The sequence below is a fragment of the Fusarium tjaetaba genome (genome assembly GCF_013396195.1).
Source record: "Fusarium tjaetaba strain NRRL 66243 chromosome Unknown NRRL66243_c0000391, whole genome shotgun sequence".
Taxonomy (NCBI): domain Eukaryota; kingdom Fungi; phylum Ascomycota; class Sordariomycetes; order Hypocreales; family Nectriaceae; genus Fusarium; species Fusarium tjaetaba.
In genome coordinates, this window is record NW_023501587.1 from 140,218 (window position 1) to 154,740 (window position 14,523).

Below are 14,523 nucleotides of genomic sequence, written 5' to 3' on the forward strand. Positions count from 1 at the left end.
CCTTTAACCAAGACGCCCCAACTCGAACATACCTGGTACCTACTCCCTCAGTCTCAGGTATTTAGAGCACGTGTTTATGAGGCAGCATCATTTCCTTTTTACCTACTAGGTAAGGTACTACTACCTAAGTATCTTATCCTTTCGCTCTCACACATACAATCGTAATTTATTTGTGCAGCGGCCCCACCCACCCAACGTCAAATGCTCAAACGCTCTTTGCGTCTTGCGATGAAGAGAAATCTCGACTCATTTCTCAAGGATCACCATTCGTTGACTTCCAACTCAACGCCATCTCCCAAAGTCAACGTCAAAGTTCCTGGACCGCCTGCCAAGGTTCCCAAGTCCAAGTCCAAGTCCAAGTCCAGCATGGTGACCACCACCTTTCAACTCACCAGTAAGGAGCAGCAGCTCCGTCGTCTGCTTCTTGATGTTGCCAAAGAAATAGACGAGTCCGGAAAAACTCCAGAGCCTATTGTGCTCCGTTGGGCCGGTGGCTGGGTACGCGATAAGCTGCTCGATATCCAGAGTCATGACATAGACGTGGCCATCAACGCCATGACTGGGGTCACTTTTGCTCAAGCTATGTGCGATTATTGCGAACGACCAGAGGCCATGTCCAAGCACAGCATTGGCCCCGCAGATATTGGAAGCCTCCACAACGTTGCGCGCAACCCTGAGAAGTCCAAGCATCTGGAAACGGCCATGGTCAAGATGTTTGGTCTGGATCTCGATTTCGTCAACCTCAGAAAGGAAACCTATACCGAGGACAGCCGAAACCCTCAAATGGAATTCGGCACGGCTGAAGAGGACGCTCGCCGCCGCGATGCCACCGTGAACGCACTCTTCTACAACCTACACGACGATCGTGTTGAAGATTTTACGGGGGGACTTGCAGATATGGAAGCTAAAATAATCAGAACCCCTTTGGAGCCCTTCCAGACCTTCATGGACGACCCTTTGAGGGTTTTGAGACTTGTTCGTTTCGCCAGCCGGCTCCAATTCACAATTGACGCCAGCACGCGCAGATACATGGCCGACCCAGAGGTCCTTGAGGCATTGCGTGCCAAGATCAGTCGAGAGCGAGTTGGCGTAGAGTTGGAGAAAATGCTCAAAGGTTGTTGCAGCATCTTGATCTGATCTGAAACTGAACGGCATGTGCTAACTTCTAGGTAGGAGATCACCCTTTTGAAGCACTTCAACTCATCCATGAGCTACAACTCTTCCATGCAATCTTTACCGACCCAACCCAGGAAAATCTCCCAGTCCCCGACATATCGCGCTGGGCTGTTGCTTATACTTGTCTTGATGAGCTTCTCAAGGATCGAGACTCGACTTTCATCGCTGGTCGACTTATCACATCCACGGATGCCACATACTCCGCTTGGAACCTTGCCGCGCTCTCTCCATGGATGACGGTCGAAGAGCCTCCGCATCCTCGTAGGAAAGCAAACGCTCTCCCTCTCGTGGCCATTGTCTCACGCGAAGGCTTCAAAGCCCCAAATCGACTTTCGAGTATTGTTGCTGCTTCGCATCGCAATCGCGACGAAATTTTGAAGTTGAAACGTGCCGTCTGCAATGGAGAGTCGTACATCCAAGAACGAGATCGCTTCGGCATGGCAATCAGGAAGTGGGACACTCCCGCTGGTACCTGGAGACTGCAGGTTTTGAATGCACTACTCGTCGAGGCCCTAGAAACCCTCACGGCCTGGCGCCAAGAAGAGTCAGCAGGTAAGGGTGATGCCATTTCCCCTTCCCCCATGAACATCCCAGTGACTTGTTTCCAGAACAAAGTAACTTCTTAGCAGGCTGGAAGAGTTTCCTCGACCACCTCGCCAAGTTAGACGTCTATGAAGTTACGACCCTCGAAAAGCTCCTTGATGGCGGAAAGCTCGCCAAAGCACTTGGTGGTATCAAGCCGGGGAAATGGACAGGTCCGGCTCTAGATGTATGTGTTGCATGGCAACTTCGCAACCCTGGCGAATCAGACCCAACCGGCGCAATAGAAGAAGTACAGCGGCGGAGAGAAGAGTTGGGGATACCGTGAGTAAGGAGCCAAGTTGGTATTCATTCCAAGTCGGCAGCTCTCCATAGCATATGCCCCGTGCAGCCTATTCTAAGTGTCAAGTAGGTATTGGCCTAGGCTAAGCTGCCATGACTTGACTGTCATGATGGATACACGACCTGTATGGATGCAATGTATATTTAGGGCAAAATTCCCTACATTGCACCTGATACGATCAAGTAAAATGATAAAGAACTTGACAAACTGTACGCTGAGACTGAACGACAAAGTTGGTTGACCTGACCATGATGGGCAGAGAGCTAGTTTCCATACAGTGCGACAAACTGAATTTTGACACCGTGTGCTATGTGGATCCAATGAACATATCCAGGTATCTAAGTACCTACCATAGTATCTATCCTACCTGAGGCATCCTATCTCAAGATCCGACGTTCGCTCTTCATTTTTCTCCTTCACCAACACTCAACCAACGATAACATGCCAGCCACTGGCTCTGATACCGTACTTGGTGCGTTGGAAGGGCTCCTTGGCCCTTCAAATACAGCATTGTTGCATGATGTCTCGGGTATGTGTTTGGCCTAACGTAGGCTTCTCAGCACCGAATTGACCAGGATACATTCTTTCTTCCAGGAAAGTCGGAGCATCTTCGTGCAGAACCTGACGGTGGGATATCTTCCCTGGTTGAATCCAATGATACAGTGCGTTTCCCTATACGTCTGTGACGTTATCTGGCTCAGAATAAACAGCACCGAGCTGACAATCGTTGATTCCAGGACCTTCGTCAAGCCGTTCTCAGGGTAATTAACCATGTCTTGTATTCAGAGGACAACATGGGCCAAAGCCAATTATCGAGGCTTGTGGCAGCCGTCAGTGAGAAAGCATTGACATTGAGGAGCGTTCAAGGTGCATCAGTGTGCATAATCTATCACTTCTGTAGCTTGACTAACACCACAAAGACCACTCAGAACTCCTCACAGAAGCAGCTGTTGCCAGTCTCAGTATCTTGTGCTCGAAATATCGCATTACCCTGGACCAGGTTACTCTCGTGAAGCTCACAGCTGTTACTGATTCTCAGGACCCATGGACAACTGCACAAGCTGCAGCAGCAGCTTCAAAACTTTTGTTGGAACACCTTGAGGGTGAAAGTCTGAACGAGTTTATCACCAACGCGGTCCTTGAGAAGCATTTGAAGCCATTATTTATGAAATCATCCTCGCGAATCACTGCTTCAGGACGGCCCTCCCAGTATGACATGGTTGATGATCGGTCCCGGCCTGTGATTGAAGTGCAATCATGGAGGACTCAGGCCCCGTGGGCAGAGGCCACAATACAATGGACAGTAAATATGTCTACGGTAAGGTTGCGCTGGTGGAAATGCGATCAGTTGCGCTGACACTCGCTGGTAGACGTCACTCATCAAGCAGCACTGGCCGCTTTTCTTACCAGTCCTGTTGGCGCTGGTGGAGAGCGAGTCTACCAAGACCAAGGCCAGAGGCTTAATGACCACGAGAGAATTCATGAACAGATGCCCAGCTCAAGTACTGCAAAACACAGGCATAGGCCGTGTATTTGCGGACGTCACATTCCCGCTCCTGCTCTATCTCCCCAGCGTCACACCAGAGGATGAGTCTACGACCATACTCATGCCGGCTTACGACGTGCTTATCAAGCTGGCCCAGGCCACCGGGGATACCAACAGTATCGAGCGTCGCCGATTATTTGACAAGATCCTCAGAGACGGAGTGTTCGCAGGCTATTTCCATGCTTCTCAGCACACTCGCGTTGTCCGCGTTCTGTTACAGAAGGCAACAGCAGTAATCAGTAGTCTGGGTATCTATACAACCAAACACTTAACTGTGAGTAACCACTTATTACTGAAAAATGCCTCGGGCTTTCTTTAACACGTCTGCGCTAGCCTCTTCTCTCAATGGTATCATTAGTCATGACAGACCCCTTTGCAGTCTCATATCCTCCGACCCTGATGGCGGCGACGCAAACCATGAGCGCCATCATTACTAATACATGGCCTCGTATCCAAGGAACTGAGCATATGGAGAACGTCGCCCGAATTCTGTCATTATGCTGGTTAAACGTCTCCGAGGAGATCGAGCATGAGGCATCTCGGACCTCAGCTGATATCAACACATTGTCACAAGAGTTGGCACATGCAGCTCGAATTCTTCAGGCCCTCTGGGACCAGGATGCCTCTGAACGTCCCGCGAAGCTGAGTGAAGCCCTGAAGCAAGAACCGCGGCTGTCTACTCTGTTCCCGAAAATGCTCGCTGAAGGCTGAGGGGCTGTTGCTAAGTCTCAGTCTAGGGGCTGCTGCTTGAAGAAAGACTTCCCACGCAGCCATTTCCTATAGGCTTTGTATCGTTTCTTCGGACCATCTTCCTCCGTCACTGTCAGAGGGTTTCCCCCCACCTTGAGCAACTCAGCGTAGACATCGATCTCTTCTTCAGTTCCTTTGACCATTAAACCTTCATCTTGCCAGTCACCGCTTACATACTCCTGATACTCTGACGCATCCACGTCCACGGGCGTGTCGCTTGAGATGACGAGAGGAAGGTTTTGAGGATGACGGATGTATCGCTCGTAATCTTCGGATTCCTGCTCGGCTACAGACGGATTCAGTGAGTCATGGACAGCTTTGGTGAAAGTCCATTGTGCAGCCTTGGATTTCTCCAGGGCTGTTGGCTTCGTCTTGGGGCTATGTTCAGATGCCTGCACTGGTTGGTTCGTGTTCAGTCGCAGAGAGCTGGCGAGTACACCTTTGTCTTGAACAGGTTGCAGCCAACGCTGGAGCGAGATCCCTTTCGCTGGTGATCGGTCCAAGATCGAATCTGGCGCCCCATTCGCTCCCACAGTCTGCCCACGAGAACTTGTTACATTTGCGTGTGGATGAGCATCTTTCTTCGATTTCCTTTTGTCGCCATGATCAACTTCATTGTCAGTTCGAACCCGGAAAGGGCTGAGGTCGTAGCGGCCATCCTGGGTAGATTTAAGGGGAATGTATTTGATAGTTGAGTTCATCTTGTAGGCAAACATCTTGGGGAAAGAAGATAGGGTCGATGGCCTGTAATACTCGAGCCAATAGTCATCAAAGAATTCAACCGGATGAGCGCGGGCAATGTCTTTGCTGGGCACGTATGGTGGAACTGTTCGTTTCTGCAAGTGAGCCGGAACATACCAATTGATGTAGTCGTGCTTCAACCTAGCAGACCAATCTCGTGGATCGGCGTGATGGAGGTAGTAGTCAGTTGCCAAGTCCCACAGCATAGGTTGCCCTTGCGTGAATATGTAATTACCGAGGAATAAGTTGTAGGCCTCCTGACGTTGACTGTCCAGGAAGGAATTGTTGTAGTATCGCTTGAAGCTTTCGATCATGTCTCTTGAATGACTTGTCCATTGGTTAATTTTGCGGTAAGTTTCCATGGTATTGACCAGCTGTGAGCCGCCGTACTGAACAGCAATGGTATCACCATGGTCATGCCACATGTGAGTGAACAAATTGACAGCGTCCGTGTCGTAGTCCACCGACGTATCCTCAAGAATGCCAAGGGCATGTAGCTGGTGACCCAAGGCTCGCTTGCCTATGACAAACTGCGCAGCATTGGTACGGTCCAAGCAGTCGATGCAATTTGTTCTGGCGACTCCATTCTGTGCTGTCATGGGGCTTGTGAGACCGTCTCCGTTTCGGAAGAAGCCTGTCGTAGCGAGGACCGACTCTGCGATAAGCTCGAGGTTGCCAATAACGTCCCCACCACGCACTTTCGATGCGCGACTCATGTCCCACGCTTTGTGGATGATCTTCTTCTCCTCAGGCAGGAATTGATTGAGATAGTTGATGGCATTAGTGTATTCCTCCAGCAGCTTTGATTCACGAGGTGTTCGCTCCTTGGACTTGATCAGGTTAACAACATAGATCGGCGCACCGTAGCGCTCGAACAGGTTATCGAAGTGCAGAGCGGCGGCGCCATAGAACGGATCAACCAAATTAAGCTCAATCGGTGGTTTGGGTGTGACGCCGGTGCTGTCCTGTGTCCAGTAAAGCGGGATGCTCCCCCTATGCTGAACATAAGAGGTGTACTGTGGGCTACAGTATAGTTGAGGACCAGGTGCGTGAAACGACGTGGTCAGTGACTCGGCTACGATTTGTTCCGTCTCGACATCGTTGGCAACATAACCCTGGAAGAGTCAGCGCGCGAGCACAGAGGGGAGAAAGCAACAGCCACTTACAAGATCGTTGGCTCCGCGTTTCAAGAACCGAGCACCGGCAAAGTAGCGCGAGCGCCTTGCGATGACAGTGATGTGCGCAGTACGGCCATAAATTGATAGAGCTGTTGAAGGTCAGTACGGAGCATGGACGTAGGAGCTGAGCTGCAGTTCCAGTTGCCAAACTCACCCGCTTGATCAATGTATCCATGTATAATTGGACGACACCAGTCATAGGGGTCCCGAAGAGCAGTGACGGCAGGCTGTAGTAGATAGTCGTTCCAGACAAACATGGAGTTAAAATCATCGTCGTCTGGCGGCAGCATTCCCTTGGCAAGAGCATCGCGCTCCCGGATGACGTTATGCTGCAAGGTACGTGTAACGTCGTAAGAATAGCTGTAATAGAACGAACGAGTCAAGTCGAGGTTGTTTAAGATGCCGAGGAATCGTTGCTCCTCGGTGTTGCGTGCATCTGGCTTGAACTTGGCGGGAGTCAGGGAAACAAGCTCAGTGCCCTCGATCTGGTATATGTAGTGGCCCCCGACCATAGCGACAGTGCTCTTCTTTGTGATGAGAAGCATGTAGTAGGGGCCGGTGAACTTGATAAAGCCAAGGAGGCCCCATGTGGTGCAGCGAAGCTTGATGCCACCGGTACCCCGATTCCCGTCATCTATTGTGTCGAGCAGTTGGTTCATCTCCTTCAAACTATAAACAATCTTGTCATCTGTCACGTTGAGCTCAGCACCCTCGGTGGTGCGGTCGATCTTGAGGATGCGATAGCGCTTTTCACTGACGTCGACACCGACGATGTAATAGCGACTGGCCGTCTCGTAGAGACTGAACTTGTGCATCTTGTAAACCAGGCGATCAGGGACACGGTCATCAAAGCTGTCAGGGAACGCGCGCGTGGACGGGTCGGGGCTCGTTGTTCGCATAAAGGGCTTCGCTACAGCGGGCTCGTCGTCATTATCGTCTTCACCGATCGTGGGGCCGCCGGCGGCTTCTGAAGACAAGGGACTTGCCGCGCCATTGTTCTGAAGCGAGGGGAAAACAGGTGCATCGCCGTTGGCGTCGTCGGTAGCTGGAAGGTCGCCGCCTACCTCAGGGCCTGGGCTGAGCGCGTCTGGAACACCATACTCAGACATTCTGACGAGTGCGTGGCATGTCTGAGCGCGGGCGAATCGCAGGAGAGGATGTACCGAGTTGACCAGGCGGATGTGTCTGCTGGTGCCTATGCCTACAAGTAGACATGAGAAATGTAGGTTGTGTGTCGTAATCAGTTATAGAAGGACGCTCAGTAGGTAGGTAAGTGAACACGACGAAACGATAGAGCCAATTCCTAGGAGCCCAGCCTCAGAGACCAAGCATTGGATGGATGTATGGATCGATTGTCGGCGGTTTCCTCGCAGTCCCTTATCGTCGTGCAACCCACCCATAGGTTGGTTGTACAGTGGATAATTAAACCCCACATCGCATCTCAGTTGATGATGACGTTGTATGCCCGTAGTCACATGTCTAGGTATGAATTTACCTACTAGAGTTACCGTCCACAGTCGAAATCAACAGGGCCATTCTACGAGTATGGTAGGCATTCTACCAACTCCAAATACGTGCCACAGGCTGACAGGCCCTCTCTCCCATTGCTTCAATGCATGTCAGTCATTACGTATTCTCTGCTTCACCCATTCTAGGTTGAGCTCCTTCGGTGTGACCTGGATCTAGCCTGTCTAGCCTGTTTACATCGGATCATGAGCTTGCCGATCAAGTAAACTAACGACAAACTACTATACCCCATCCTTACTTAGTAACACCTCTAGCACCTCTCCAGGCTCTCCTCTAGCAGCTCTCATTCCGGGGTAAAGCTAGTCTAGGGCCTCCTGGCTTAGGCGAGCTATCCGATTCTTATCGTTGTTAGATCTCCATGCCAAGCAGCCAGCCTACTAACTGATCTGTCTGTCTGTCTGTCTGTCTGTCTGTCTGCGTGTCTGTCTGCGGAGTAGACTAACTATCCGTACCAAAGGTTCGTTTGATATGTCTCGATACACCCTTGTCCAATTGTTGATAACCCTTGCCAACGGCATTGGCTCAGCGTCCGCTTCTGCGTCGTGCATATGTGTATATGTATCTTCGCCAGCAACATCTTTGACTCTTGTTGTCATCACATATGTACATACATAATACCTACCTATCTAATAATGTATGTACATACAGACCTACCTACCTATGTACTAACGTCCTCAATGCTTGACGATTTGCCACCGTGGCTGCATAAGTTGTGTTGCATCTGTCAGCTCTTTGCCGAGCTGAGCTACCAACGGTTGGTGTCTCGCGACATTGATCCAATTGCCATCTCTCAAGGACCACCACCACGCCTCGAATAGGTTCGTGTCTGCTAAAAAGCTCCCTCCCAGCAAATAGCTTCCTGAGGTGATGAGCAACATGGTCACGGTACCTTTGTCTAGCTTGTATGTTAGCCATATAGTGTTACGACTACCACCACCTTTGGCTTTTGTTTCCAATCAAGGGCCTCAGACCATTGCTAGAGGCTGGCTGATCATACACTCACTCGTCATCGCGGTCGAGCTACCCAGGCTACCTTTCTGATAGCGGCAACCTCCTGAAGTATTTCTCGACCACTCACCAAGGACCCTTTGTATTGTGACCATCACGCTGACGTCAATGGCCGTGATGGTCTTGATCAAAGCCACGTCCAGCTGCCTCCCTGCGTAGCATTGGCTGTATCTCTACAAGCGATACGCCACTGCAAGCGTCAATCTACAACCGCTCTTGTCTAAGGTAACCTTCCCATGTCCTACAACCCGAATAGACAGACGTAGGCAGGCAGGCAGGCAGGCCGTCAAGCCATTCATCTTGCGGGGTAATTAGACACCTCCATTACCTTAGTACCTACTTATCCTTTTGATACTTCCCAAGGCAGTATATAAACACCTCGTTGTCCAACGATCTTGACCTGATCCCTTCCAAGTCTTCTTCCTTAACTATCAAACTACCTAGAATTGAAGATACCCAAAACCATTCGAACTCAGATTCTTTCTTTCCATCTTTCCTGCTTCGCTCACAAAAACTCTTTACACGGCCCAGATACTGAACAATGGAGCAACCTATTAACACCCAAGAGGGTACCACACAGCCCTTGAACGAAACGCCTGTTGTTGGGTCCTCCCCCCAGGATCGTAGAGCAAGCGATGCCGCACAAGACCGGAGAATGAGCGATGAATGGGGTACGTACAATATATTGTCAAACAATTGTGCATCGGGAGCTCATTGAGAAATGTTTAGATGCGTCAAAGGTACCCCCCAGTCGTTTCCAAAAACGTAAGGGATCCATCTATGCTACGCCTGGATCACGCGATGGTCATGTCGACAGGAATTACCAGGACAAGTACTGGTCCAAAATGACCGAGAAGAACTGGGGTAGCGGCAGCAAGTAAGCGCCGGGAACGAGTGTTGTGTGGCCAGGTACAGCAGGAGTTTGGTTTCATGATTGATTGTCGAGTTCACAACTGTAAGATGAGAAATTAAATACGGAACATAAGGGAATAGTTATCTTGAACAAACGTCTTGCACGCCCTAGTATGCAAAGAAAAACCTAAATTAGACATTCCATCTGGAATTGCCCATCATTCATCAATGCCATCGATCTCAATGGCGTCGGGATTTGAAGTGACTGTCGCGGTAGCTGGTGTGCCTCCAACTGGACCAGTACTGGCTGCTACGAACCCCTGTGGTGCCCTGGACTGCCTCTCCAGCGCCGCCATGGCATCCGTTATCTCGGCATCGTCTGCCCCTCCAGGACGACGTTGGCTGCGTGCAAGGGCTTGGGATGCAATAAAGTTGACGTCCGTGTTGTATTGGGCCTGAACACTTCGCTTGATACGTAACATTTCTTTGAATGTATCTTCGTTACCGTGCTGCACTTCGAACTGCTCCCATTTTGTCCAGAAGTCAGGGTTTGTGCGAGGGTCACAGAACTGCGATGCATGGCCATAGATGGCGCGAGCCCGGTCAATCTCACCCAGCCTCTTCTCCATGTCCGCAAATTTGAGGCACATGTCCTTAGCTTCGACATCTGGGAGAGCAGCGATGGCCCTCTCATAAATTGGTCTGGTCGACGTCAGGCCGAAATTGGAGGCAGATTTGGTGATATAGAAGTTGAACATGTCAGCCCGGTCTTCGTCCGCGACTGCTCGTGTGGCCCGCTCGTAAATTCGCATCGCATGGCGGGCTAGGCCACGTTCCTCTTCCAAGTTGCCATACATGAGGTAGATCGTCTTTGCGAACTTCGGGGGGCAATCTTCCACAGCTTGCTCGAATAGATCGCGAAGTCGTTCTATCCCGATCTTCCGATCAACAGCCTTAGTAAGATACAAGTTCCAAAGCTCAAAAGCAACGGGATAGCTGAATAGATCTAAGCCGCGTTCATAAATCTTGAACGATTCCTCATAGTATTTGTGTTCCTCAAGCAAATTGGCATAATTGACAACCGTCTGAGGTGTTGCAATTCGGAGCTCAAAGATTCGTTCGTACACTTTTTTGGTCTCATCCAAAGTCGACACACTTTCAACGAGATCGACGTAGAAGCTCCAGAGTTTCCAGCTCTTGTGGACTCTTTGTTGCGGTGACAAAGTCTCATCGAAATAGTCCACAGTGGAGCGTTTTGGTGCTTGAACTGCTTTGGCCATGATCCGGACGGCGTCGTCGAAGTTCTCATTTCGTAATTCCATTTCTGCCCATTCAATCCACATATCAGCAAGCTCTGCCACTGACTTGAAGGGCACCTTGATCGCCTTCTCCATGATGACCCGGGCGTTTCTCAGGTCACCTCCGCGTTCATAAAACTTTGCGTAGTTGGCCCAGAGCTGATGAAATGCTCCGACAGCGCGTTTTGGCTGTATTGCCGCAATTGCGTCCGTGTACGTCTTGGCAACCTCCTTCTTGTTATCGCCCCAAAGGGCAACTCTCTTTTCCCACTCTGGAACGTTGTTTGGATTCTGGCGTAGCAAGACGTCGTTTAGGAGGAATGGTCGCCTGTCCATGAGCTGTTCGAAGCGCATCATTCTGATATCTAGCTCAAAGTCCGCGTTTTCGTCTTCTATCCCTTTCTCGGCCCTTGCAGACGCAACCTCCATGAGAGCACCGATGATAGACTCTTCAAATTCGGTGTAAGCCTCGAAGATAAGGGTGAAGTCTCTCACTGTCATGACCGTGGTGATCCCCTCTTCAAAGACATCGCGAGCCCGTTCAAAGCTGCCTCTCCGGATCCAATAAGTAGCGAGGCCTGACCACAGCTTCCCTCTTTGATCCGCAAATCTGGAGATACCACTTCGGATTATACGTTCGGCGTCAATACCAGTTTCGTATCCTGTCTCGATTTCGGCGGCGTGTTCGACAATAAGATCTACCATTTCGCTCCAGAGTTCATAATGGCCTTTCCCGTGCTTGCTGTTGAACCTGGCGTTGTTAAGAACATCTATAAATTTCAGCGCGGCCTCTGTGTAAAGCCCCGTTTGAGTCAGTAGTTCGATAAAGTCCTCGGCATCTTCAGGATGCACCTGCATATAGCGCCGCCAAATTTTCACAGCAGTTTCGCCAGCGGCTGAGTTCGCAAATGGGCGATAGAAGGCCCAAATACGATTGTGCTGAGAAATGGGAAGAGCTCTTAGAGCTCGGTCGAATGTCCGTCGGGTGAGAGTAACAAGAGGTTGTTTCGTCAGGAACTTGAGGTACATTTCCCATATCCGTGGCATCTTGTGTAGTAGATTGAGAGCCTTTTCGAAAAGGGTGTTGACTTTGCGATATTCTGCGGCGAATAATGCTGGATTCAACTTGGCAACATGCTTAACTCGAAACGAGAGATACTAGATGATGTTAGACTTGAGCATCAGGCAAGGGACGCCATTCCGTGGGTTTCATCTTACCAGTTTCCATAGCTTGTATGAACGCGGCAATTGGGCGCAAGCTCGCTCCATCACATAGGTTTGCTCCAGGATGGTTCCGTGATGTGTTTTGAACTCAATGTATGCCAGCCAGGGCTTCACACTACCAGGGTCGCGAAGGACATCTTGCTCGTATACGGAATCTTCGTTGGACTGAAGGATTCCGGTCAGCTGAGTATCATACATGATGCGTATCGTGTTTGTGTACTTACTACAAGATGCAGTTGCGGCTGTCTGCGCGCTCCATTTAGAGCGTGATCAATCGGAGCCATAATGATTATGGAGTTCTAGATCGTCAAGGAAATGACTGAAGGAATTTCGCGGAGGTAGCAGTCGAGTCGAATCAACGTGAACCGTACATCGTCGAGATAGCTGGAAATGTTAAAGGACGTTGCTCCGAAAGCCACAATGTGCCTCTTATAGGCCCGAGTCTGGCCGGAAACGCCAACTTAAAACCCCCGAATGTCGCTGGCTCCTTATGCGCTTCGGCGAAAGGAAACTAGAGGACCCCTAGGTTGCTCGATCTTCGGCTGATGAGAACGCGAGGCTGTTGTATTTTTCTGAAGCCCGCGACACCTGGGTCCTCACAGTTCAGAGATGGTCCACTAAACTGCTAAAGAGTGGGGCGGCCAGTGCTCGTTGCTTACGTTATAGCATTGATAGCTGCCCAAACTCTGAGTGAACAATGGAAGAAGTCTAGGAGGAGCTTTCCAGGCGGGGGCATGCTGATAAGTCCAGCTAGCGCCTTGGCCCTGTGACGACGGCAGCCCAGATACCTACCTTCCAATTACCTCGAGACAGCCAGAAGCGACAACAGCTTCAATCTCTAGCCACCACTTCCATACGAACAACACCAAACCTACCCTCTCATCAAATCTTGACTATCAAAATGTCAGGGGCCAACGTAAGTCAAAACTTTCGTCTTCCTTGTAGGAGCTGTGAGAAGCGCTGATGATTGTGGCCTAGGATCGCGAAGCCGTCTTTCCAACCCGGCAATCGCTGGGCATTATGAAAGCAAAGCTTAAAGGCGCAGAGACAGGCCATAGTTTATTGAAGCGAAAGAGTGAAGCTCTGACAAAGTATGTGCAATGCTAAAGCTCTGCCCACCTATTGTTATCGCCGACTAACCCTTGAATGCAGACGATTTCGAGGTTCATATCCCCGACAGACCCTTCACGTAATCCAAACCTTTCGCCTGCGTACTGATACCCGATAACACAGAGATCACAAGGCGAATCGATGAGGCCAAGCGAAAAATGGGGCGAGTCATGCAAATCGCAGCTTTCTCGCTGGCAGAAGTGACATACGCCGTTGGTGGTGACATTGGGTACCAAGTGCAGGAGTCCGCCAAGTCTGCTCGGTTCCGCGTTCGTACGAAACAAGACAACGTCTCTGGTGTTCTCCTTCCAGCTTTCGAAAGCTACCTTACCGAAGGAAACAATGACTTCGGTCTGACGGGTTTGGGCAAGGGAGGGCAGCAGGTTCAGCGATGCAGGGAAACATACGCTCGTGCTGTTGAGGCGCTGGTTGAGCTGGCTAGTCTGCAGACCGCCTTTGTCATCCTTGACGAGGTCATCAAGGTTGTCAATCGGCGTGGTAAGTGCCTTAAACTCGTGACAGTAGCTGTGATACTGATTATCATCCCAGTCAACGCGATTGAGCATGTCATTATTCCCAGGACCGAGAACACCATCAAATACATCAACTCTGAGCTTGACGAGCTCGATCGTGAGGAGTTCTACAGACTAAAGAAGGCGGGTTTTAGCATTACCGTATCCATGGCAATTCATCTGACATATGATAGGTTGCGAACAAGAAACAACGAGATACTGCGGCAGCAGATGCCGAGATGAAGGCAAGACGTGAGGCGGAAGCATTCGTGCAGGGCGGAGACAAGTCCCAGAAAGACGATTCCACACCTGCAGATGTCCTGGGCGCCGGCGACGACGAAGACGTCATTTTTTGAGAGGGCGGTAGCTGCTTCGGAAGCGTGTGACAAACAGGCTGTCATAGTACAATATTGGAGTGCAGGAGATCGCTCGATGTGTGTTGTGTTTATTATTAAATAAGTATCCATCAAGCAACGTTGCGGCCGTACAAATTAGCAATTATGGCCTTCCTATCAATACTAGCATTCATATTCACTGTCGTTGGTAGGTGACCTTGATGGGTTTGTCTCCCAGGTGTAAACCAGCCGTGTTTTCTTTGGCAGTAATAGCGCCTTGTTCTGCCTCGTATTCGACAAATGCGATACCACGACGACCAGGTACCAGCCTAATCTCGCGAAATCCGTCAAACCGGCCGAACACGCTGGTCAAAGTCTCAATG

At 50.3% G+C, this 14,523-nt stretch overlaps 5 protein-coding genes across 5 annotated transcripts; 3 read left to right on the forward strand and 2 right to left on the reverse strand.

Annotated features, from left to right (window-relative positions):
• Positions 1-228: 228 nt before the first annotated feature.
• On the forward strand, positions 229-4,316 carry FTJAE_13226 (CCA tRNA nucleotidyltransferase mitochondrial; the record flags this gene model as incomplete). The annotated part of the gene is made up of 8 exons (XM_037346348.1): positions 229-1,114; positions 1,174-1,728; positions 1,785-1,945; positions 2,004-2,040; positions 2,415-2,588; positions 2,980-3,377; positions 3,430-3,879; positions 3,939-4,316. 8 exons carry the CDS (start codon positions 229-231, stop codon positions 4,314-4,316), a joined length of 3,039 nt encoding a protein of 1,012 aa, XP_037199793.1.
• Positions 4,317-4,333: 17 nt separating this feature from the next.
• On the reverse strand, positions 4,334-7,383 carry FTJAE_13227 (polyphosphoinositide phosphatase family member; the record flags this gene model as incomplete). Its single annotated transcript, XM_037346349.1, has 3 exons — positions 4,334-6,211; positions 6,263-6,363; positions 6,429-7,383. The coding sequence occupies 3 exons, from the start codon at positions 7,381-7,383 to the stop codon at positions 4,334-4,336; spliced, it is 2,934 nt and encodes a 977-aa protein (XP_037199794.1).
• A 1,967-nt stretch (positions 7,384-9,350) lies between these two features.
• Positions 9,351-9,690, forward strand: FTJAE_13228 (C6 zinc finger domain protein; the record flags this gene model as incomplete). The annotated part of the gene is made up of 2 exons (XM_037346350.1): positions 9,351-9,480; positions 9,539-9,690. 2 exons carry the CDS (start codon positions 9,351-9,353, stop codon positions 9,688-9,690), a joined length of 282 nt encoding a protein of 93 aa, XP_037199795.1.
• A 189-nt stretch (positions 9,691-9,879) lies between these two features.
• FTJAE_13229 (pre-mRNA-splicing factor SYF1) lies at positions 9,880-12,467 on the reverse strand (the record flags this gene model as incomplete). The annotated part of the gene is made up of 3 exons (XM_037346351.1): positions 9,880-12,117; positions 12,178-12,348; positions 12,408-12,467. 3 exons carry the CDS (start codon positions 12,465-12,467, stop codon positions 9,880-9,882), a joined length of 2,469 nt encoding a protein of 822 aa, XP_037199796.1.
• Positions 12,468-13,084: 617 nt separating this feature from the next.
• On the forward strand, positions 13,085-14,161 carry FTJAE_13230 (vacuolar atp synthase subunit d; the record flags this gene model as incomplete). The annotated part of the gene is made up of 5 exons (XM_037346353.1): positions 13,085-13,099; positions 13,162-13,274; positions 13,427-13,791; positions 13,843-13,967; positions 14,012-14,161. 5 exons carry the CDS (start codon positions 13,085-13,087, stop codon positions 14,159-14,161), a joined length of 768 nt encoding a protein of 255 aa, XP_037199797.1.
• Between the last annotated feature and the right edge of the window lie 362 nt (positions 14,162-14,523).